Source organism: Balaenoptera acutorostrata, chromosome 1 (assembly GCF_949987535.1).
Source record: "Balaenoptera acutorostrata chromosome 1, mBalAcu1.1, whole genome shotgun sequence".
Classification (NCBI taxonomy): Eukaryota; Metazoa; Chordata; class Mammalia; order Artiodactyla; family Balaenopteridae; genus Balaenoptera; species Balaenoptera acutorostrata.
The window spans coordinates 67,125,133-67,150,416 of NC_080064.1; the positions used below are offsets into that span (position 1 = coordinate 67,125,133).

At 38.6% G+C, this 25,284-nt stretch overlaps 1 protein-coding gene across 7 annotated transcripts in view; it reads left to right on the top strand.

Annotated features, from left to right (window-relative positions):
* The window catches only part of ST6GALNAC3 (ST6 N-acetylgalactosaminide alpha-2,6-sialyltransferase 3), a 566,847-nt gene that overhangs the window by 460,119 nt on the left and 81,444 nt on the right, over window positions 1-25,284 (top strand). The window contains exons 4-5 of one of the 7 annotated variants that reach the window (XM_057531154.1): window positions 395-511; window positions 1,073-1,227. The exons of the other annotated variants lie outside the window; for them this stretch is intronic. Coding sequence (XP_057387137.1) covers window positions 395-488 — 94 coding nt within the window. The 3' untranslated portion in view covers window positions 489-511; window positions 1,073-1,227. Of the gene's footprint in view, window positions 1-394; window positions 512-1,072; window positions 1,228-25,284 lie in introns of those variants that run through there. 7 annotated transcript variants of the gene reach the window in all.

The following is a 25,284-nucleotide window of genomic DNA, read 5'->3' on the forward strand; positions in this document are numbered from 1 at the left end:
TTTCCACTCACTCGTGAGCATTTATTGAGCACATACTATCTGCAGCTACTAGAGTATGCCTTGGAAATGCAATGAAAAGCAAAGCTAGACATAATCTATGCCCACAAGAATCATATAGTCTGGTGGGGGAGATAGTTTTTAATCACTTACACTAATGTATATAAAATTCACAGTGATAAAAGTGCTATTAAGGAAATAAACGTGGTTTTCTGACAGCATGTAACCCATTAATTTTATATGGACAGTGAGGGTCAGGGAACTCTTCCTCTTTAAAACTGACGCTTGGACTTAACAGGTCTCAGACTATGTAGGCCATGATACAAAATTTGAACTTTATGCTAAGAGTCATAGAAAACAATTAAAGATTTTGAAGCAGGATTTATGTTCTTAAAAGATGCTTCTGGATGCTATTGGAGAATGGATTGGAGGGGAACACGAGTGGAAGGAGTGAGATCAGTTGGGACGAAATTTCAGTGGCACAGATGTAACTAGTGTGACGGCTATGGTGATGGTGAGTAGTTGGATTTGAAGAATATTTTGAAACTAGAATTGCTGAGACATACTGATAGATGAGGGGGTGGTGGGAGGAGGAGAGAGGTATCAAGGATTTCTCTTATATTCCTGTTTGAGCAACTTGCCATTTAACGTACCGTTTACTGAGATAGAAAGATCAAGAGAGGAAGAGGTTGAGGCAGGAAGGGAGACTTGAGCATCCCTTTTTGGGCTCGTCAGTTTAGGGTGCCTGTGAGATATCCAGAGCAGGCAGATACATGAATCAGAAGCTTGGAGGAGTATTCTGCTACTAGATATACATTTAGGAGATACCAGCATATCGATGGTATTAAAGTCATGGGACTAGGTGAGGTTTCACAGAAGTAAGTATTACGGAACGTTGAGCATTTCGAGGCCCAATACAGGAGGGGAAGTCTTCAGATCATCCTTCCTCCTATGAAAGGGATGACTTCTTAACACCCACAAAATAGAAAGAACACAATACAGTCCTTTAAATTATGGACATTTAGTTGCATGAACTCCTCTCACCATTGTTGTTATCATTCTCATTTTGCTGCAGATCAGTGAGACCTTCGTCATGAAGCAGCAGTTGCAAATCACTGCCCTAGAGTTTCTGCAACTGCCTTAGCAGGAATGACCTCATTTTGGTAGCAGAAGGTCTTATCCACAGCCAGCTTCACCTGACCTCTTAGTCTCTCCACCCTTAAAAACACATCTGGGGTTTCTGATTCAGAGTAATACAGGATTGAAACTCACAGAATGACACAAGATCCTACGATACGACATCAATTTCTCCCTACCCTGAAATGCAAAGTCAGTTCCCTCCTATGCACTTTGTGGCATTCCTAAGTCAGAGGACTACATTGCAAATGTAGTATAGTTATTTGTGTGTGGCAGCGTCACTTAACACTTGCATGGCTTTCTCCTCCTTCTGCCCATCAGAGTATTGGCATCCATCACAGTATTCTTTTCTAGTGGACCTAGTAAATGTTTCTGAATGATCCTATCACAATGTTCCAGACAGCTTGATCAATCAGATTGAATGTGGGAGATAATAGTAATACTATTACTACTTTATAGTAATAGTAATATTACTATAGTAGTAATATAGTAATAGTAATAGTACTAGTAGTAGTTTAGTAGTAATACTATACTATAGTAGTAATATAGTAAATAGTAATATTACTACTAGTAATAATACTAATATTAATATTAACACTTAATATTAAATAAATACTAATACTAATACTAATACTAATAATAAATATTAAAATAATACTAATATTATTGAATGTGGGAGGTAATAGTAATACTATTACTACTTTACTTTAATAGTAATAATTATTACTATTACTAACAATAATAACCACTTTATTATTATACTTGCAACTGTTATTATCAATACTAACATTCTAAAGACTTTGTGTAATGCATCATACTAAGTGTTGTCCCTACTTCATATTATGCAAACCCTAACTACAACTTAGAAGAATGGTGCCATTTCACAGATGAAGAAACCAAGGCTGAGAGAATGACATCCCAGGAGTACATTTCATTATTGTTTTTGCATTGGATTATAATTATATGCCATTATCTGCTACAGTGGAAACTCACTGAGACTCTATACTTTTCCTGTTTGAAACCTCAGCACCTAATAATGCTTGGCACGCTTAAGGTGCTTATTAAAATTTGATGAATGTATATACAAGCATCCTCATTTTATTGCGCTTCCCTTTGTTACATTTTTTTTTATAAATTGAAGTTTGGTGGCAACCCAGCATCAAGCAAATCTATCAGCACCATTTATCCAAAAGCCCTTTGCTCACTTCCTGTCTCTGTGTCACGTTTTGGTAATTCTCACAGTATTTCAAACTTTTTCATTATTATATTTGTTACGGTGATCTGTGATCAGTGATCTTTGATGTTACTATTGTAACTGTTTGGGGGACACACCCATATCAGAAGGCGAACTTAATCAATGTTGAAATGACAACAAAGGATTTAGACTATTACATAAACTTAGTTGATAAAGTAGAGTTTGAGAGGATTGACTCCAATTTTGAAAGTTCTACTGTGGGTTAAGTGCTATCAAATAGCATCGAATGCTACAAAGAAATCGTTTGTGAAAGGAAGAGTCAGGCGACACAGCAAACTTCTTTGTTGTCTTATCTTAAGAAACTGCCACGGCCACCCCAGCCTCAGCAATTACCACCCTGATCAGTCAGCAGCCATCACCATGGAGGCAAGACCCTCCACTAGCAAAAAGATTACAGCTCACTGAAGGCTCAGGTGATGGTTAGCATTTTTTTTAGCAATAAAGTATGTTTTAACCAATGTATTATGACATTGTTTTTTAGACATAATGCTATTGCACACTTAATTAATTACAACATGGTGTAAACATAACTTTTATATGCACTGGGATACTAAAATAATCTGTGTGGCTCGCTATATTGTGCTATTCACTTTGTTGCAGGGGTCTGGAAGTAAACCTGCAATATCTCCAAGGTATACCTGTACTCTATGAATCTAGAAGCCTTTTGAAGAGCAATAATTGTGTCTTACATGATTTGGAATCTCTCACAGCACCTAGCATAATTCCCAATAAATGTTTGGAAGGTTGAGTGTGTGGGTTTAAAACTGGCTGAAAAACTCCTGTAAACCGAGAAGGCTCTAAGTGCTGCTGGTGGAGGTGGGGTCCCTACTGGAGGAGGATGAAGAAGATGTACCGCCAGCTCTGCTATTGGCACAACTGTGGGTCCGGGTCTTATTTAAGCGTTCTTATTCATGACCTGGATGGAAAGAGGGAAGAAGCTGCTTGCTTTGGGAATTCACTAATGGTTCTAGTTTGGAAAGTATAGTGAGCAGCTCAGGCAACAGAAATAAAATGCAAGCGACCTTTGAGACTTGAGGTATGTAGGCTGGGAATAATAACTTTGTGAGCATTTGAAAAAGGCAAGGCAGTGAACACACCTGGGAGAGGAGAATCCAAACACAGAGCTGTTCTCCAGAAGCAGCCGCCAGAACGCAGTAATGCCAAAGTAGGCCCAGGGGGTACAGTGGTCTGCAAATTAAATTCAGGCCCGCCAGGCCATCCGGCAGGATGAAAGGGAAGTCCAGGTTGAGGCCGCCTATGCAGAAGGGCGTGGAGTAACAGTTCCTCTGTGGCCGGTTCTAGCTGAGCAGCGCTTGGCCCCTCGTGCTGTGTTCCCACTACCTCGTTCCTAGGGAAGCTCAGGCAATTTGGAAGAAGTGCAGAGAATAGCAACAAGGTGAATGAATTCAGGAGCCTGAGGAGAGGACGCAGATGAAAGAGTAAAAGGATTAGATGGCTAGAGTTTAGCTGCAGAAAGCTGAGGGAGAGACCCAGAAACTAATAATAAATATCCAGGTCTATTCGAAAATAGCCGAGTGGAAATTCGCAGAATACCCATCAGATTAAGACTTTTCAGATGAAAATGGACATTTTTCTTCCAAGCCATGGGCTTCTTGCTTGAACTGGCACTCTGCCTACTCAGGTGATCAGTAAATACTATCTTATAAAATAACCTTCATTTGCCATAAAAGTATACGATCCAGGAAATAGGCCAATGGGAAGCACGTCAGAAAATAAGCCAACCCTTTCCTTAATGCCCAGTGAGGACAGGATTAAAGCAACTAGATTTTTGTTATGCTGTTCAAATCAGACTCTCTTCAACAACGAAGTTGCCTCTTCCCATTCAGATAAATACAGAACAAAACAGAAACCTTTGTAGCGTGGGGAATGCCTAAGACACTGTTGGCTAGGCTCTGGTTAAGTCCTATCATTGCAATTTACTTGTTGGCTAGACTCTGGTTAAGTCCTATCATTGCAATTTGCTTCATGTCAAGGGGGCTGGTGAGGTGCTAATTTTTTTTTTCCCTCCTAGGCAGTGGAGGATGGGGTAGAGGAAGCTGAATCTCTGGATTTAGGTAGACTAGGTGGACTTCACTTTTAAAAATTCAAACACAAAAACCCAAGTAGATTGATTAGGGGTTAATTCTTTGTTTTATAGAGAGGAGTCTCTAAAAATAGCAACTACCTGAGTGCTATTGAATTCATCTTTGTTTACAGATCGACTACACTGTTCTTAGCTTGGAGCCTGAGAAAGAGAATCAAGTATTCAGATTCCCAGCCAGTTGCAAACTGGTTCCTTTATCAAGCTCCTGCGTCGGAGGGCTTCCCTGAGTTCCCCAAACGTGCTGTCCCCTCCTCTGCTGGCCTTGTCTACCCTCCCTCTCCCCTGCCCCATCCTGCTTTCTGCAGGGTTCGCTTCCCCCCACCCCCCTCCTCTCAGCTTCAATGTCCCATCTTCTCGAAGGTAGCTGTTTAGAATGATTTGGGCCGCAAAAGGAAATCTTATTAAAAGCGGCCCAAGCCAATAGATCTTTATAACCTGCTAAAAAGAAGTTCGGAGTAAACAGTCCACGGCTGGTACCATGGCTCAGCCATGTCATCAAGGGCCCAGGAGCCTGTCCTTGCTCTACCCCCGGAATATATGACTTCCATGTTCAGTCATCTCAAGATGTCTGTGCCACGCCCAACATCACATCCTGCTGCAGGCAGGATGACATGGAGGAGCTAAGGGGGCAGAAAGGCTTTCTTCCTGTGAGGCTTAGCTTTTTTATTCAGGAAAGGCCCCTGTCCCCAGAGGCTCCTAACTATATCTAATTGGTTAGAACTGTGCCAGATGCAAGGGAGTCTGGAAAATCATGATTAGCTTCCCAACCTCTATCGTAGAGGAAGGCAAGGGAGAACGGGGGATGTGAATAGCTTCTAGGCAGCCAAACTTGCCACAGTATGTGCCTGCCCCAGTTATTCAGTCATAGTTCCCTACTCTTCTCTTCATGGCATTGATCATGCTTCGCAGATGTACATTTGTAATCCCACTGGAATATATATGTATATATATACATGGAGTGTGTGCGTGTATATATATATATATATATATATATATATATATATATATATATATATATATATATATTCCCTAGCTGGGTCTCTCACCACTGCATTGCCAGAACCTTGCTCTGTGCCTCATGAATGGCAGGCGCTTAATAAATATTGCTTCAGTCACGGGCTGCTTGGCTTCTAAAAGAAGAGAGAAGAGAAGCTACCTCTGAAATGATCATGTAATCACAACCTCGTGGGAAAATATGATTCTGGTTATAAAATTTGATTTCCACATAGCTCCTTTTTATTTATTAAAAATATTTCAAATATAAAGAAAGGTAAAATATAAATGAAATAGAATACTGAACATTCAAATACCCACTACCCAGCTCTATCAGATTTGCAGATTTTGCCATAGGCCTTTGTGGTCAGTGGAGGCTATTGTGTCTTGCCAAACAAAACCTTTCAAATACAGTTGAAGTCCCTGTGTCCCTCTCCCTGGCTTCACGCTCCTGCTCCTGCCTTTCTCTCACTGGAGGTAAGCAGTATCCTGAATTTGGGTTTGCCAGTCTATGCTTGTATACTATGACTGTATACATATCCATAAGCAATATAAAACTATAGGGTATTATTGTACATGTTTTCCAGCTGTATATAAATATTCTACTTTGTATAAGCACTACAATGAATTATATGAATATTAAAAGTATTACTCTTGAATATTTTTGAACTATCATGTTATTGATATTTAACCCTATTTTTGTAGGTAGCTCAGTACTGTTTCATTGTATAAATATACCACAACTTAGTTATCCTTTTTTTCTCTCGGTATTTTGATTGACTGTTTACAGTCCTTTCCTATTACAAATAATGCTACCCATGATTAACTTTCTTCTACATATTTCTTTGTCACACGTGTGAGAGTTTCTTGTTCTAAGGTATTTATCCAGAAATAAAGTTACAGGGTGAAGGAGGTATATTTCTTCACTTTTCTTTGATTTTGCCAAAATTCTGTAGTGGATGAGAGAAACTGCTTCTGTACTCAACATTTGGTATCAGATTCTGATTTTTGTCAATCTATTGATGTGAAATGGTATCTCACTGTTTTATTGTGTATTTCCCTGACAGCGGGGAAGGTTGAGGACCTTTCAATAGGTATGTCAGCCAATCAGGTTTCCTTTCATGAAAATTGCCTATGCACAACCATTGCCCTTTTTAGGGGAACAGGGAGTTGTTTTTTTTTCTTACTGATCTGTAAAGTTCTTTATATATTCTGGATAGCAATCCTTTTTGTTAACACACAGGACAAATGTCTTTCCCAGACTGTTGCTTGACTACTCATGTTGCTTTGTGAATAGAAGTATTAAACTTTAATACAGTAAAATATACCAACTTATGACTTTGTGGTTTGGGCTTTTTATGTCTTATGCAAAAAATCCTTTTCTTTACCTCCAAAATCTTAAAGATATCATCCCATAGTCTCTTTAAAAAAAGTTCAAGTTTTTGCTTCCCACAGTTAGTCCAGGTGGAATTATTTGTATGTAACATAAAGGGATCTAGTTTTATTTTATTTTTTCCACATGGATAACTAGCAATCTCATCAGCATTATTGAATGCTTCCTTTTTGATCATTGATTGATATCAAGTTTCCATTTATGCCTGGGTCACTTTCTGGGTTCAGTATTATATTTCAGTGGCTGTTTTTCTATCCCTGTGTCAATAAGACTCCGTGTGTATCACCATAGCTTTAGAGACATTATTGCATAGGGTTAGGTGCAGGGGCTCAGGACCTGCTTGGGTTTAAATCCTAACTCTGCCATTGCTTAGCCTTGGTACCTTGAGAGAGCTCCTTAATCTCTTTGTTCCCTCATTTCTTTCTTAACTGTAAAATGGTGATAATAATTGTACCAAACTCATAACACATGAAAGGTTTTGCCTGGCATTTAATAAATACTCAGTAAAAGTCAGCTGCTATTATTTTTAGCTGTAGTATCACTATTATTATTACTAATTGTGATATCTGATAGGTTGGGCCATGTCTGCCCTTTTCTTCTTCAAAATGGTCTTAACTATTGTTGACCTTTTGTGCTCTTTCAAATAGATTTCAAGATTGGCTTATAATGTCTCATGAAAAAGGCTGTCGAAAATTCGAATGTCATTGCATTTATACATGGATTAATTTGAGCCTTCTTATCCATAAACTTGGTATACCTCTCTGTCTATTTAGTTCTTTGATGTCAATTGGAAAGTAATTTTATAATTTATTCCACAAAGATCAACACATAATTGTTATATTTTTTCTTAGCTATGTTTTAGTTTGTTGTTATTGTAAATGAGGTACTTTTTAATATTATTGTTCTTGAATGAGTTATTACCACTGTGTAGAAATCCTATTATTATTTTTAGTTTGATCATGTATCTAGCCACCTTGCTGAACAATGACTAACTCTAATGGTCTATAGATTCTCGTGGATTATTTACGCAAACACACTGATCTTTTACACAAAAATACAGTTTTGTTTCTGTCTTTCCATTATGTACCTCATTTTATTTTTCTTTTCTTACTGTGTTGACTAAGACCTCCTAACAGCATTAAAAAGAAGTAGTGAGAGCAGGCATCCTTGTCTTATTCTACCTCTAATGGAGACATCGTTAAGTTTTATTGTTAAGTTTGATCCTGGCTATAGATTTTTTTTTAATTTATTTATTTATTTTATTATTTATTTTTGGCAGTGTTGGGTCTTCGTTTCTGTGCGAGGGCTTTCTCTAGTTGCGGCAAGCAGGGACCACTCTTCATCGCGGTGCGCGGGCCTCTCACTGTTGCGGCCTCTCTTGTTGCGGGGCACAGGCTCCAGACGCGCAGGCTCAGCAGTTGTGGCTCACGGGCCCAGTTGCTCCGCGGCATGTGGGATCCTCCCAGACCAGGGCTCGAACCCGTGTCCCCTGCATTGGCAGGCAGATTCTCAACCACTGGCCCACCAGGGAAGCCCCCCTGGCTATAGATTTTTGATAGATAATAATTATCAAGCTTAGGAAGTTCCCTTTTATTCTAATTTACTAAAAGTTAAACACAAATGAATGTTAAATTTTATTAAAAACTTTTTTGGCATCTATTGAGTTTATCATGGATTGTTTATTCTTTACTTTGTTAATATTATATAATGCATTAATAGATTTTCTAATGTTGAAACATCTTTTACTTCTTAAAATAATACACGTTGGTTTTCAAGAGTATTTCATAGAGACACCTGGGTCATTTCCTAAAGGACAAGAAACCTTAAGGTTTTTAAGCAATTATTATTTTTATTTTACTTTACATAAGTTTCTTTTTAGATCTTTGTGTGTTTAGTTCATAATTTCTTTATTTATTTCATTTTTTTGCATTTCTACATTTTTAAAATGAAATATGTAAAACGTGTAATAGCAAAAGGTATGAACAGTGAGAGATGAAGAGGGTGGAAGTATTAGCTCTGCTTATTCTGGACCATGAAATAAGGGGATAGAAGAACTTCCTATCAGCCAAGGATTTCTGAGGTAACTTGATCCCGTGCCATGATGACCTTATTTCCTGAGTAGGTGAATCATGCTGGCCATTGGCTAAAAACTTGGTGAGGCCTGTATTGAGTCATTTAGGAAACAGGCCCTTAACTGCTCCAGGTAACTGGGTCCTGCTTGTGAACTGGGATGGCTTGTCCTCCTAGAAGCTGTCTTGGGTAGCACTGATGGTGGTGAAGAATGCATCTGCTCTTATTCCCTTAGCTCCACTTTTGTTTTTTCCTCTGTTTTTATTCATCTTGGGTAATTGCATCATTTTTTTTTTTTAAAGGGAACGCTATTTATTTATTTATTTTTGGCTATGTTGTGTCTTCGTTTCTGTGCGAGGGCTTTCTCTAGTTGCGGCGAGCGGGGGCCACTCTTTATCGCCGTGCGCGGGCCTCTCACTGTCACGGCCTCTCTTGTTGCGGAGCACAAGCTCCAGATGCGCGCAGGCTCAGTAGTTGTGGCTCACAGGCCTAGCCGCTCCGCGGCATGTGGGATCTTCCCAGACCAGGGCTCAAACCCGTGTTCCCTGCATTGGCAGGCAGATTCTCAACCACTGGGCCACCAGGGAAGCCCCCAATTGTACCATTTTTGAGACTCATATACGTGTAAAACCTTTTGTAGTTCTGACACTCAGCAAAGAAACTATATTCTGTTCAATAATTAGAGCTTCCATATTGCAAAATTATTTCATTGTAATTGCTCTTGGTGGTAAAATGTCAGGTCAGGGTAGAAATATCATTTTGATGGTTGTTGAGCAATTCTGTTTCTGAATATCTATCCTAATTATGTGCACATATTCATACAATTACTGAGAAGTTACGGTACCAAAAGAACTGTACACAAATAGTAACAATAATGTGATGTCCTGGTCTGTTGGCTTTAAAAAAAGATTTCAGAAATTGATTAAAACATTTAATGTTAGTTTTTCATTCCAGGTTTTGTGAACCAAGTACCTTATTCCAATTGGAAATGTGTTACAAAGAGAATATCCTTTTCTCCTTCCTGCCTCATCATATAGAACATAGGGAGAAAGTTACCAAACTCCTGGGAGTTATCTCTTTGATTAACTGTGAAGTAATAAACACAGGAAAGCAGCAACAATTCTTGCAGTTGGGTACTAAATCTCCACCTTTGTGGTCTGCATTTGCCAACTGTCTCCATATTTGACAGATAAGGTGCATCTGTGAATTTTAAGTTTCTCAGATTACAGTTAAGATACGTAATGACTTTTCAAGACATACACCTTCCCCCAAAACTTCTGCTACAGCAGGAAAACCCAATTAAGCCAGCTTTACTCAGCTTCAAAACAAAACTTCAATGTGAAAATTGGCGGAGGAACTTAACTAATGAGGACACCCCTGCCCACCCTTGGAGAATGCTATTGCTTGATGGAGCCAGTGCTCTCTGGGGACACAGGCTCTTCCTTCTCTTAAGGCTGAAGTCTGGAGGTTTACTTGGTTAATAAAGCCAGTTCCTTTAGACATACGGATTGATGCAGGGACTGGTGGAAATTAGTATTTGGAACATTTGTTGCATATAGTTTTATCAGCATTTATACTTATTGGATGAAAGTTATCTGAGGAACTGTATTAACTCAAACAGGTCCATGAAGAGCACTTTCAATGCTCTGAAGCAAAAATGAATTCCAGCTATGTAAAAATCTTTGGGTTGCTAAGGTCTGATTCCAGACTAGAAATACTTCCAATAACCATAATGACTATGATGATAAAAGTAACAAATGTTGCCTGAGCGGATACCACAGTTAAGCACTCCCTAAACATTAAAGAGCATTAACTTGTACTCACGAAAAACATACATAATTGGTATTCTGTCATTTTACAGTTAGAAACTGAGGTTCAGACAAGTTGAGTAATTTACCCAAGGTTACCTAAATGTCCCCTTTGGCAGGTTAAATTCTTTGTCTTCGGTGTAATGGAAACAGAGTGGTTGATTATTGCCTTTTATAAAATAGCCTTAATGCCCTTAAATGTAAAAGTTTCCTTGGATAATATAAGAAGGGAATTCAGGAAGACACTAGAAATGTCAGCTCATTAGGATAAACATATATTTTATTGTTAACGGGCACAGGAAATTCACGCAACGTGAAGTTACTGTATATCTTCAAGAGGATTGTAATGTAATCAGGCAGATAAATACATGAGGAATTGCTTGAGATAATTTTTAAAAATATCAACAAAGGCAAAGTAGGGAAATGCTTGGAGTTGAATTCTGTTTCCTCTGGACCCCATTTGTATCAGCTGTAAAACCAAAATGATGGGGGTGGTGTGGACAACTACTTCCCTTAAAATTTTCTTCCCACTTGCAAACCTATCAATGTTGGTGATTCTAACGAGTGCATGTGAACAAATCAATGTGGAGAACACCGCAAAGCAAAGTGGGGCTGGTCATTTAAGGTCTCCTGGAGATGACATTTGAATCAGATCCAAAGAAGGTGAATCACGTTGATTAGTTCTGATTTGGGGATAGGGCAGAGTGAGGATATTGAACAACTGGAGAAAGAGTGAGAAAATAGCAGGTGTAAAGAAGGGAGCACGAGTGGCAGCCTGAATGAATTTTTCTAAAGTAGTTGGGTCAAGAACACTAAAGGAAGAAGTTGATAAAGAGCACATTAGAATTACCAGGGATCTATATATTTTTTAAGACCAGGGTGCCAGAATAACTGAATCAGAAACTCTGGGAGTAGAGCATTTTTATAGGTTTATTGAGATATATAATTCACACACCACATAATTCATCCATTTAAAGTGTACAGTTCAGTGCTTTCAGTATAGTGCTGTGCAACCATCACCACAATCAATTTGAGAACATTTTTATCACCCCCAAAGAGAAACTGTACCCGTTAGCAGTCACTGCCAATATCCCTAATCCCTCTCAGTTCTAGGCAACCACTAATCTATTCTGTCTGTATAGATTTGCTTATTCTGTATAATTCATATCAGTGGAATCATACAGTATGTGGCCTTTTGTGACTGGCTTCTTTCTTTAGCATTATGTGTTCAAGGTTTATCCATGCTACAGTATGTATCAGCACTTTATTTTTTGTGGCAGAAAAATATTCCATTATATGGGTATATACCTATACATTTTATTTATTCATTTATCAGTTAATAGACATTTGGATTGTTTTTACTATTTTGGCTTTTATGAATAATGCTGCTATGAGCGTTCATGTACAAGTTTTTGTGTGACATATGTTTTTGATTCTTTTGATATATACCTAGAACTGGAATTGCTGGGTCACGTGCTAACTCTATGTTTAACATTTTGAGAAACTATCAGATTGTTTTTCGGAGCAGCTGCACCATTTTACATCCCCAGCAGCAACATATGAGGGTTCCAGTTTCTACGACTTTGTCAACTCTCATTATCATCTATCTTTTGGTAATAGTCACCCAAGTGGTTATGAAGTGCTATCTCATTGTGGATTTGATTTGTGTTTCCTTGATGCCTAATGATGTTGGGCAACTTTTCGTATGCTTTTTGCCCATTTGTATATCTTCTTTGAAGACATATTGGTTCAAATCTTTTGCCCATTTGTTATTGGTCTTTTTGTTATTGAGTTGTAATAATTCTCTATATATTCTAGATAGAAGTTCCTTATCAGATATATAATTTAGAAATATTTTCTCCCATTCTGTGGGAGTCTTTCTACTTTTTGAGCACAAAAGTTTTTAATTTTGATGAAGTTCAACTTACCTATTTATTTTTTTGTCATTTGTGCTTTTGGTATCATATCTAAGAAGGCTTGGCCTAAGTCAAGGTTAGGAATATTTACTCCTGTACTGTCTTTTAAGAGTTTTATAGTTTTAGGTCTTACACTTAGGTCTCTGATCAATTTTTAGTTAATTTTTGTGTATGGTGTGAAGAACTTTATTCTTTTTCCTGTAGGTATGTAGTTGTCCCAGTACTATTTGTGAAAAAAATCTGTTTTTCCTCTATTGAATTATCTTGGCATTCGTGCGAAAAATCAGTTGAGTATAGCTGTATGGAGCAAATTTTGAAATCAAGAAGTATGAGTTCTCCAACCTTGTTTCCTCTTTTTCAAGAGTATTCCCTTGAATTTTCATATGAATTTTAGGATTAGCTTGTCGATGGGTTATGGGTTTTTTCAAATTCCCCAGGTGATTCTATGTGTAGTCAAGGTTGCAAGCCACTAATATAGAACTGAGAGGAAGGCAAATAACATTTACTGATCAACTACTATGTATCTAGCTTTTGCACTGGGTAACTTACATTTTTAAAATCATTTGATCCTCACAGTAACCCTGTGGGACAGACACGATTATCTCCAATTACAGGTAATAAATCTGAATCTAAGAAATGTTGTCTCGTCAATAGTTAGTAGTGATACTGAGATTTAACTAGGTTTTTGCATTAATTATGCTAACTCCCTTCCCAAGAAACGTAGATTAGATAAGCTGGAAACTAACTGTTGCACTCCTATGGCCTTTGGATCACTATTATACCATTCATAATATGTTAGAGTTTACCTGTATGCTTCTTCCATTTGGAGAATGGGATTGGGTGGGGACGTTTCCAGCCAGAAGCAAAGAAGATAAGAAACTAAGTCATGTTTTTTCAGTATGGCTGCATCATCATAAGGTATGTAGGAGGAACATGACAAGAAATGAAGCTTGTTAGGCAGGAGGAGTCATGACGTTTCACAAACGACGGACTGTGATAAATATTTCCACCAGTACACAGGAGCATGAAAAAAAGAAGGGCAATCTGCTGAGTTTTTAATAAAGCTAAAGTTACTTAAAATACTTGACTTCTGAGATTATTTTCTTTCCTGGTGTGTGCATCCATGTAAAATATATTCTTGTTCAATTATGTAGAGAGAGTATAAACACTATTTGCTTTACTTATTGCTCTCCCGAATAATAATAAAAAGTTTGCAACCTTACCTAAGTCTTCCAAAATTATTTTGCTTTTCTGGTTCATGGAGTCCATGCCTAGAAATCACACTATACTCAATAGGGAACTACTAAAGAATTTTGAGTGTGAAATGAAATGAAATCATATCTTTATGTGTAGTAAAGAGCACCCTTTCAACAAATGGTGTTAGGACAACTGTGTATCCACACACAGAAGAATGGAGTTGGACCCTACCTCATACAATAAACAAAAAGTAACAAAGTGGACTACTGACTTAAATGGAGTAAACAGAACTATAAAACTCCTAGAAAAAAACACAGGAGCAAATTTTTGTGATCTTGGTTTAGGCAATAGTTCCTTACACCTGACACCAGAAGCATAAGCAACAACAACAGCAAAACAGATAAACTGGATTTCATCAAAATTAAAAACTTCTGTGCTTGAAAGGACACTGACAAGAAAATGAAAAGACAGTCCACCGAATGGGATAAAATATTTGCGAATTGTTTATCTGATCAGGGACTTTTATCTAGAATATGTAAAGAATTATTACAACTCAATAACAAAAAGACAAATAACCCAATTTAAACATGGGTGAAAGATTTGAATAGACATTTCTCCAAAAAAAATATATGAATGGTCAATAGCACATGAAAAGATATTCAACATCATTAGACATCAGAGAAATGCAAATCAAACCCACAATGAGATACCACTTTCTAACCACTTGGGTAACTGTTATCAAAAGATAGATAATGAGAGTTGGCAAAGATGGAGAAACTGGAGCCCTCATACATTGCTGCTGAGATGTGAAATGGTGCAGCTGCTCTGAAAAACAATCTGATAGTTTCTCAGAATGTTAAACATACAGTTGTACATGTTCTAGTTACTTCACTCGAAGATAATGAAAACTTATATTCACACAAAAGCTTGTACGTGAATATTCACAGCAGCAATGTTCATAATGGCCAAAAAGTGGAAACAACACAAATGCCTGTCAAGTAATGAATGGATTAAAAAAATGTGGTGTATACATACAATAGAATATTATTAAGCAATAAAAAGTACAGATAAATGCTACAACATGGGTGAACATTGTAAACATTATGCTAAATAAGTCAGTCAAAAAAAGGCCACGTATTGTATATTTCCACTAATATGAAGTATTCAGAATAGACAAATCTATAGAGACAGAAAGGAGATTGATGGTCTCCTAGGGTTGGGGCAGGTATGAGGAGTGACTGCTAATGCTACAGGGTTTCTTTGGGGGCTGATAAAAATGTTCTAAATTAGGTCGGAATTGATACAAAACTTAGTGCATGTACTAAAACTCACCAAACTCTGTACTTTAAATGAATGAATAATATGATACGTGAGTTATAGCACAACAAAGTTGTTACAAAGAAAAAACAACAGGTTATTAAGTGTGAATGTGGAAGACAGGGTGTCAGAGACTGAAACTGTACATAAGGAAACAAGCTCAAGAATATAGATACAGTCCTAAGATGTGATAAGTAGGGCTTGAACTAACATAGTGGTAACGGGGATGGTACAGCGAGAACAAATGCAGGATTACAAGGAGGTCACTGGGCAGGCTCTCCCAGCATCATCCCTGATGGGTGGTGAAACATCACTTTATTTTAAAACAGCCAGAGCTGAAGCCTCTGTCCATCACTTCTTATCCTCCTGCTGGCCTAGTTGGAGAATCATTTTAATTCATTTTATTGTTTCTGAAGCAAAATGTACTTGTCTGCAGCATCTATCCATTGTCTTTAATTCTGCCTTGTAAAAACAGATATGTTGCTGTGATAACTTTGGAAAACTTTGTTTAGTAAACGATCAGGATCTGTTGTGGATTATAGAATATATACATGTTTGTACAATAAAGGTCAGGGAGATTAATTCTCTAATTAGCATTCTAGTTTTGAAAAACTAAACTGTTAATCAGATGTGCAGATGAAGGGATCAAACCCCCATGTGGTGTTGACCCAGCTCTCTCACCATGAATACATCTGGACTGTGCCTAAAAGGCCAAGCAGCCCCAGTGCCATGTGGGGTTTTACTGATGGCATCTCTCTGGAATACTGAGAAGGTACTATTGAGACTCCTGACATTCAGCTTAATCAAGAGGTGACCCTTTCAGGCAACCTAACAATATGTTTACATTACACAGACAGAATTTTTCTCTTTAAGATTCCATTAAATATTTAACTAACAAACACCACTAAAGAAAAATACAACCAACAACATAGCTGTATCAAAATGGGAAATCAATCAGTTTTCAATCTTGTTTGGCAACACTCACCAAACCAGGCAGGCAGGAGACCTGTGGAAAGGGAGGGAGGGATGTTAGGCCTTGAGCCAGAGATGAAATTAAATCTTGTCAGCCCATCTATTTTAAAATCTGCATCATTTTCCATGTCCTGCAAAGGGAAAGACTGAGAGAGGCAGATGCCTGACGTCTCTTTTGTCTGGAGAATCCAGAGGTATCTCAGAAGTCATGCTGATGGTTTCCAGCACTTTCTTTAAAATGTTGCTCTTTTTACCTGTACAATTTTCTCCAGGATTCCCCAAAGGAAGATAGTACTTAGGATTTCAGAGTCTCAGCATCACCCTGATGAAAAGGTTAGGCATATTTAGTAACCAATTTAATTTTCACACCCCAAAGGAGTAGAAATAACAATGGTAACAACAATAATAAAAATATTTTACATTGATTTAGCAGGGTGCAATTACAAAGTACTTTGCATGTATTGCCTTATTTAATTTACCCAGTGGAGAAAACTGTACTGGTTTGACGGTTCAATATATGTTTTGTTTGATTTTATTATGAGAAAACGTGAAGCAAAAATTTTTCCTCCATAGAAAACTAAAGGCCATAGAAGGGATCTTAGCACAGCTTCTATGAGAGCGCTCAGTAATGTTCTTTCTTCCTCCTGCCCCTGCAAAGAGACTTTGGCTAAGAGTCAATGTTCCTGATACCTTCAGCAGGACTAGGGAGTAGTAATGATTTCTTCCATTTTGTGCAGGAAGGATCCATTAAACATCTCATGTCCAGGGAGAGGTAGAAGAGGCATGAGAGTGAGCATATTATGACCACGTTCCCCTTTCTCTAACAAGGCCCTTCATAGAAAGGAAGTACACTATCCTCTCCTGGTCTGCTATTCTGCCTCTAAGTAGACTGTAGACTTAATGTTGCAGCATAAGTTCTTATAGAAAACAGGGTAACATACTGGAATAAACAGGACCAGAGGTTTAACATGAAGCTAAGGAAGCTTGGACATCAGGGCCCCTTGCTTGCATGGAGTAAAGAAAAGGAACTAAATCTCCATGTCTTCAATAATTTGTTATGATTTATTTGGTCCTTCTAAATATTTCCTTTCATACCTAATTTGTATCTGTAATTTCATTTTTTTTCTTAAAGACCTTCATGGCCCCCAATCATATAGACTTTAGGCCTCATATCACCTGGATCCATTCTTGCCGAGAATTTAATTCAAAAGAATTATTCAGAAACCACAGCAAATGACTGTAACCTTCACAGCAAGGCCAGATTTGGATTAAATGCCAAATTAGTGGTAGATCTACTGGTGATACCAAACTGGTGAGATCCAAAGGTAACACGCCAGATTCAATTATGCAAAGTAAACGTGGCATCTTTATTTTTCTGAAATTGATCTAAACTTCATGAGTTTTCACCTTCCTCCTGGGTAGGAGAGAAACTTCACCTTGACAGTTCTGTTTCTTCTTTTTATTTCTATTTACAAGACTCCTTTCTGGAAATTCCCTGGTGGTCCACTGGTTAGGACTTGGCACTCTCACTGCTGGGGCCTGGGGTTGGATCCCCGGTTGGGGAAGTAAGATCCCATAAGTCTCGCAGTGCAGCCAAAAAAAAAAAAAAAAAATACTCCTTTCTAGGAAAATGCTTGACCAGTTCAGAATTCTTCCCCTCCCCCTTTCTGTTCCCAAAGATGGTGTCTGGGTATATGGGGGTGGGGAGGAGGGTCCCTTGGTCCTGGTTTGGGGTGGGAGAGAGAGCTCCTCTGATCTCATTGATGATGCCCATGGTTTACTCTGGGCTCTCATTGGGTAAATTCACAGGGACTTGCCATGCTGGGAACAAAATGACTCCAACTGAAAGTACGCCTGCTTCAAAGCTTACCGCACATGCTCCTTCTGCTGTCTTCCAGAGCATAGGAGGAAGCTTCTGGATAGCCTCTATACCACACATGAGTTGAGAAAGATTCTGGAGTGCTAAACACAGGCCATTTCCCTTTGGTGAGGCCACCACTGCAGTCTCTTCCCAGAGCACAACTGTCCCCCCTTTCCCGAGACATCAAGGCACATGTCTTCCTATTGGTTTCCCCTACCACTCTCTTCCTCTTTCTTCCCACAGAGAAATTCCTCAGAGAAAGGGGAGGCCCTTCCATTTTCTTTTCTCCTCTTGAATGAGCTTCCTCTAAGTCCTACCTTTTCTTCCTGGAACAATTAGCCTCGCAGCTCAGCTGAAGTGTCAGAAAGTGTGTCCTCTCTACTTATAGGAAAAGCACAAGCATACCTGATTTGTGCTTCAGGCCTGGTTCTTCATGTGTTAATTGAAGCTAACAGATTTTAGAAAATCCTTTTCATGTTCAACAGAGCCAGTTGTTAAAAACGATTGTCTTGCCACCTGTGCCAAAGATCTGAATAGCCAAAGCTGCATCTCAACTCTCCCTTGACCTTTGCAATCCTGCCCTAACAATCCTAATCCTCCCTGGGGCAGATGGGTGCCTCTGGAACAATATAGGGGTGTGCACAAAGGAAGGAAGAGGAAAAGAGCACATTATTTCAAAATTGTTATCTCTACCATTTAGACTACTGAAAGTCCTTTTTTAAAAAGATTTTCTTTTGAAAGTGTTTCTATTTTGAGCAGTGTTGTATTTTTATTTTATTTCAGTTATTGTTCTAAGTGAGAGTTTGGTATTGTGATATACTTAGGAACTAGTCAGATAAGTACATATTTATATTTGGTTAATAAACAATTTTGTTTTTAAAGAAAAGATGACTTCTTCGGATAGTAGGTATGAGGTAATAGTAAATGGCAGGTGCCATCGGGATCCCTAGAGGCTAAATTCCAAACAGCAAGTATCTCCCAGATTCTGAACCAAAATAGTGGCATGCTATATCTATGTATCTGTCTATTCAACCATGCATCCTTGCATCCATCTATCTATCTCAGACTGGCTTGATATACAAAGCAGCTTTAAAGGGGCTGTGGCTTAATAACTGGAAGGTAAAGAGCAATTCATACTCAAAACATCCCCAAAATAGAGGGATTATGGCAAGAACTTCCTAACTAGTCTTCCTGCTTCTACCCTTTCTCCCTATAGTTTATTTTCTATACAGAAACCAGAACCTTTCTTATAAACTTGAATACCCCTCCAGTGGCTTCTATACCAGACTCAGAGTAAAAGCTCACCTTCTTTACGATGTCCCATCAGGTCCCCCATCTCCTACTTCCTGCTTCCTCTCACTCCATTCCAGCCACACTGGTCTCCTTGCTGTTACTCCCACCCTTCCACACACTCCTGCCCCAGGACCTTTCCCATTACTGGAATACCCTTCCCTGAGATACTATGCAGTCTTCCCTCATTTCCTTCCACCCTGTTGAAATGTCACCTAACCAGAAAGTTTTTGCTAAACCACTCTAAATAAAATGAGTCCTCTCCTTGCCTTACCCATCATGCTTTCTCTTCTACTGTTTCATTCTTCTTCCTAAAACTTACTAGCTTTGTCAGAATTAATTTTTGGTCTCCCTTCATTGGAAAATATACAGCATGAGATGGGATCTGCTTTCTTTATTACCGAATGCCCAGCACCTGGAGTAGTACCTGAACAAAGCAGACCAGGAACTACTCTAGGTCAATTAACTGACCAACTCATCCAGTTTGCTTGGAAATTTCTCAGGGTTATCAGTGAAAATTTCACATCTTTGGAACCCATTCTGTCTCAGGAAATCCCGGAGAGTTGGTCACCCTACTCTCAATAAATTGTTGTTGAATGAAAGAAAGGAAAAAAAGAAAAGAATGAAGACAGGGAAGGAGGGAGGGAGTTAGGAAAGAATGGAGAGGGGGAGAGAGAGAAAAAGAGTCAGGGAAAGGATTAATATCTCCTGATTATTTATGTGGAAAGTAGAAGAGGAATTTTTGTACTGTTTTTAGGGGCGGTCTGGATCAAATTAAATATGTTCTTAAAGCCTTGAGACCCTTTTTTTCTGGGTTTTGAGGCTTCACAGTGCTACAATGCATCTGATTGGAATTTCAATTCCAGGTTTATTATACTGTGCAAGTTGGTGTAGGCCCTATAATTACACATATTCATGGGAGCAATCATGACCTTACTTTTGATGTGACTGGCAAAGTAAGATACCAACAAGAGAACAGTAATCAAAGAAACAGGGGAGGTACCGATTGTTATTTACCTATGACATTTTACTAGAAAAACTCAAGCAAAATGAAAGACTGTTTCCAATGATGTACTAAAACTAACAAAACAATATTATAAAATGCCATTTTTTCTTTCCATTTACACAATAAAACATTTTAAAGCTGCACAACTTGGCAGTCACACCACCATATATAATAATGTCCTAATGTGAAGGTACTTAATAATATTGCAGTTTTAATTCCTTTGATATTTCAAAGATATCCTTTGAACAGCCCAAATCAAATCAAACTTGTGCTTATGGGAGACAGGTACTTCTCATGAATCCTTATATTGTGGTACCAAGAACCTACTATGTCTCTTCTAGGTGCTTTTCAGTTATTTACCTCAACAATTTTTCAGCCTGTCTCAGGTGGGTGTGTAAATTTGTAATCAGTTTGTGGAATGTGATGAGGGAGGACCTGCCTTCCTAAGCTTGGAACTGTCAATTGGGTGTCAGGACCGCCCGTTCTCTATTGAGTATCTGTTTTATTTGACTTAAGCAAATATTTTTATACCTCTGTGCCTCAGCAGCTGCATCTGTTTGGTAAAAATAAGATTATTGCCTCTTGAGGTCTTATGACAAAGGGAGAAGAGGCTTTAGATATTAAAGAAAGGAAGAAAACACTTGAAACTCAAGACAGGAATCTCATATTATTTTGTATCCCCAGTGCCCGCAGAATGCCTGGATAACTCTCGTAGTGGGCATTAGGAGGTTGCTTACCTATTATGTCATCCTATCCCGTAAGCCCTCCTGTGAAGCGGGTGTTATCACACCCTCCTGTGAAGCTCAGAGAGATTCAGCGCTTGCCTAGAGCTCAGAAGGCAAGTATAAGTTAGAGGCATGATTTGAACCCTGCCTTCCAACCACCGTCTGGTACTCATTCCAGGACACCTGTGCATTTTCTCCAGCAATTGAACTGATTTATATGCTAAGCATTTCACCTTGTTTTAACACACCAAAGCTCATGTACAAAAAATGTTATGGAAGGTTTGTGCCCAAGCCCGCTTCCGTATCACGTGTGTACTTTCTTCCTGGCACTCTCTCAGACCATCTCTATCCCAGCGTGAGTGTTGTCTATAAACCCTGTGTGGTCGCGTTGTAATTTGGAATCTCTACAGGAGCCCAACATCATTGAACCAATGCATGGGTTAACACCTACTTCGACACACACAGCCATTCCCCTCCTATACTGGCAGTTTCTACCCAGCCAAACCATAGCAGACTGAGGTTCTACATACGGAGAGGGGGCAATGGAAAGGCACAACGGAGACACCGACCCGCTGCACATTACTTAGCATGCAGGTGCATTAATGAGCACTTGCTTCAAATCCCAGGTTTGCCAAGAGTGTCTCTGTTCGCATATCAAAGCAGTCATCTCGTGTGTGAGTGGAAATGTTAGTAGTATTCATTCCTGCCTAAATATTTCCTGGAACCCATTAGGAAAGATTCATTTTCCAAATGGATTTTGTTAATTTAATTTATTGTGTTCTTGTTGCAGCTAGAAACCTAGAGGTAAATTGAGAAGAATAAATGGGTTAAACTGCCCCAGGGGACGGCTTGTCTGTGGAAGCATCCCAGGCGTACAGAATGGACCTTAATGAGTACTGCTTGTCAAAGGATCTGATATGCATTTCGCAGAATAAAATAACTTCTTTTTCAGCAGTTGATAAACCATTCTTTAGGGAAATGAATGAAGGGCATATACTACTCTCTCGGCTGCCCAAATATACTCTTGTTTGAAGTGAAGGCAGCAAAAACAATACAATAAAAAAAATAATAAAATACGGGTTTCTCTATTTTCAGGTTACCTTTTCCTTCCAAGACATATTGTATTGTATTGGTACAAAACAAAGTTCAGTATATGCAAGGAGGAGAAAGTACTCCAGCCTGAAAATGGATTTCAGCCTGGCAAAAATGAATTAATAGAAACATGGCAAGTCAGTTATTTAACCCAGTTCAGGGGCTGCCAAATTAACCTTGTGTGAGCTGAGACAACTAAAGAAAATTTTTTGTTCTGCTGCAAAATTAGCCCAGGCAAATCAAAACAAGACTCCTAAGCAAATCAAAATGACACTTTCAAAATAAAATCATGTTAGTATGGATTGCAAATGCAACTTTATTAGCAAGTCAACTTTAGAAGTGCAGTCTGAATGTGAAAACCTGACTGCTTGAAAAAAAAAACACGTAATAACTGGCCTAATAAGACTACAATTACGATCATGTAGGACAGCATCTAGGGAGCTTCTTCCTGCTTATTCTCACCCTGTATATTATTTATGGCTGCAGGTTAGGTTATATCCCTAAATATCATATTTCTCACCAGAAACAGCACTGAGTAATTGGATGCTGCAGGACTTAATGTTCAATACTGACTCATTTTGATTAGACCCATATTTTACCGCTTGTGCTATTAGCATCAGATTTTTTTTTTAAGCCATGAAACTTCTGTGTTCTTGGATTTGATGTTCATAAAATTAGGGAACTCAGTTCCTAACCTCTACTTTTCAAGAATCAAGTGACTTAGTATCTCAGCCATGTCTAGGTGGTCCAAATCACTGATCATTTTTGATCTGAGGCTAGATGCGAAACCAATCCATTTTCTGTAATGAAGCAGCAAAGTTAAAGAAGGGCTGAGCCATGCTCTGAACTATGGAAGTAATGGATCTAATAGTTAATTCAGTCATTTCTGAATAGTGTGCACTCATATTGGTTGAGTTAATAATGTCCATCTTAAATCAATATGAAATTTAAACCTTTATAGAATATCTTTATGAAAATATTTTAATAAAATATAAACCTTTATGAAATATCATTAAAATGTATGTATAGTAATGGGCAATTCTTCACCTGTGCTTTGGATCCTCTGCCCTCAGACCAAGGGTCCTTATTTTGCCTCCCTCCTTCTCTCCCTCCTTCCCTTTTTCCCTCCCTCTTTCCCTCCTTCCCTCCTTCCCTCCCTCCTTCCCTCCTTCCTTCCCTCCTTCCCTTCTTTCCTCCCTCCTTCCCTCCTTTTCTCCCTCCTTCCCTCCTTCCCTCCCTCCTTCCCTCTTTTCCTCCCTCCTTCCCTCCTTTCCTCCCTCCTTCCCTCCTTCCCTCCCTCCCTCCCTTCCTTCCTTCCTTCTCTCCTTCCTTCTACACCTTCAATTATTTCTCTGTACTGTTGATTTTTCTCCATACAGCCTATGAGTTGCTTAATTACATCCATTTTTTCTTATTTTTTATTTTCTCAATCCCATGTTCTCCTGTGTTTACTGTGATAAAGCTCTTCAATACTTCATATTAAAGTACTTCAAAGAGGTGTGCACATTCCATGTTTCTCTCCCTAAGTTTTCATTTACTCTGTAACCCATATGGCTGTTTTTCCTTACTACCACACCAATAAACTTACCAATGACATTCTATGTTGCTGAAGTACATAGACATTTTCTGTTTTTTAAACTTCTCTTTCTGGGACATTTGACATATTTCCATTTATCAAAATGCTCTCTTTTTTGCCTTGGAGAACACCACTCTTTTTCATCTCCTTTGTTCTTTTTTCATCTCCTTCTATGGATTTTCTTCTTCTTAATCCAGAAATATTCTCCCTAGGACTTTTTTTTTTTTCCCCTGGGTTCTCTTCTTCTCATTTTATTTGTAGTCCTTAGGTGACTCCAGCCATGCTCATGGCTTCAGGTACCACTTAGGTATTTGTATTCCTGGCCTATGCCTGCTGAGATCCAGACGCAAATATCAGTTATCTGCTAGATGTCTCTACTTCAGTACCCTTGAACAAAGCTAAAACTCCAACTGCCTGAAACTGAACATATTCTCCTTTCTCCCAAAAGTGTCCTTGGCTTATTTTTCCTAAAGAGCAAAGATGATGCACGTCCTTGGTGATGAACAAGGCTCCTTCCTATTCAGGCCTAAAGCCAGAATCTCAGTTACTTAAGATTCTTCTTCCTTGTTTACCACATTCAATTTTATGCCAAATCTTATCTATCCTACCTCATATCTATACACTTCTCCCCATTTCCACAGCTTTTTAATTCTCTCTCCGGTGAATTATTAAAATATTTTCTGAAATATTATCTCTACTTCTGATATGGCCTCCTACTAAATGCAAACCCGATCACATCACACCCCTGATAAAAATCTCTCACCCCTGAAAGAAATCTCTCAGAACCCACCTGTATTAGTCAGGGTTCTCCAGAGAATATCTATCTGTCTATCTATCTACCTATCTATCTATCTATCTATCTATCTGCCTATCTATCTATCTATCATCTATCTATCTATCTCTATTTGTCATAAGATATTGACTCACACAGTTATGGAGGCTGAAAAGCTGAAGACTCAGGAAAGCTGGTAGTGTAGTTCAAAGACCTGAGAGCTGGAGAGCCAATGGTGTAGATTCCAATCTGAGTCTGAAGGCCTAAGTACCAGGAGTGCTGAGCAAAGGAGACAGATGTCCCAGCTCAGTCAGGCAGAAAGTGAATTTAACCCTCCTTTGCCTTTTTGTTCTATTCACACCCTTGGTGGATCGGATAATGCCCACCCACATTAAGGAAGGTCATCTACCTTACTCCAATTCAAATGCTAATCTCTACCAGAAGAAGAAGCAGGCCTTCCTGTTCAATTTTTTGGAATAGTGTGAGAAGGATAAGTAGTTATTCTTCTTTAAATGTTTGATAGAATTTTCCTGTGAAGCTGTCTGGTCCTGGTTTTTTGTTTGCTGGGAATTTTTTGATTACTGATTCAATTTCATTACTGGTAATTGGTCTGTTCAGATTTTCTATTTCTTCCTGACTCAGTCTTAGAAGATTATATACTTCTAGGAATTTAACCATTTCTTCTAGGCTGTCCCTTTCTTCTTTGTGTCCAGAAGCATGCTCACAGACACACCCAGAAATAATGTTTAACCAATTATCTGAGCATCCCTTAGCCTAGTCAAATTGACACATAAAATTAACCA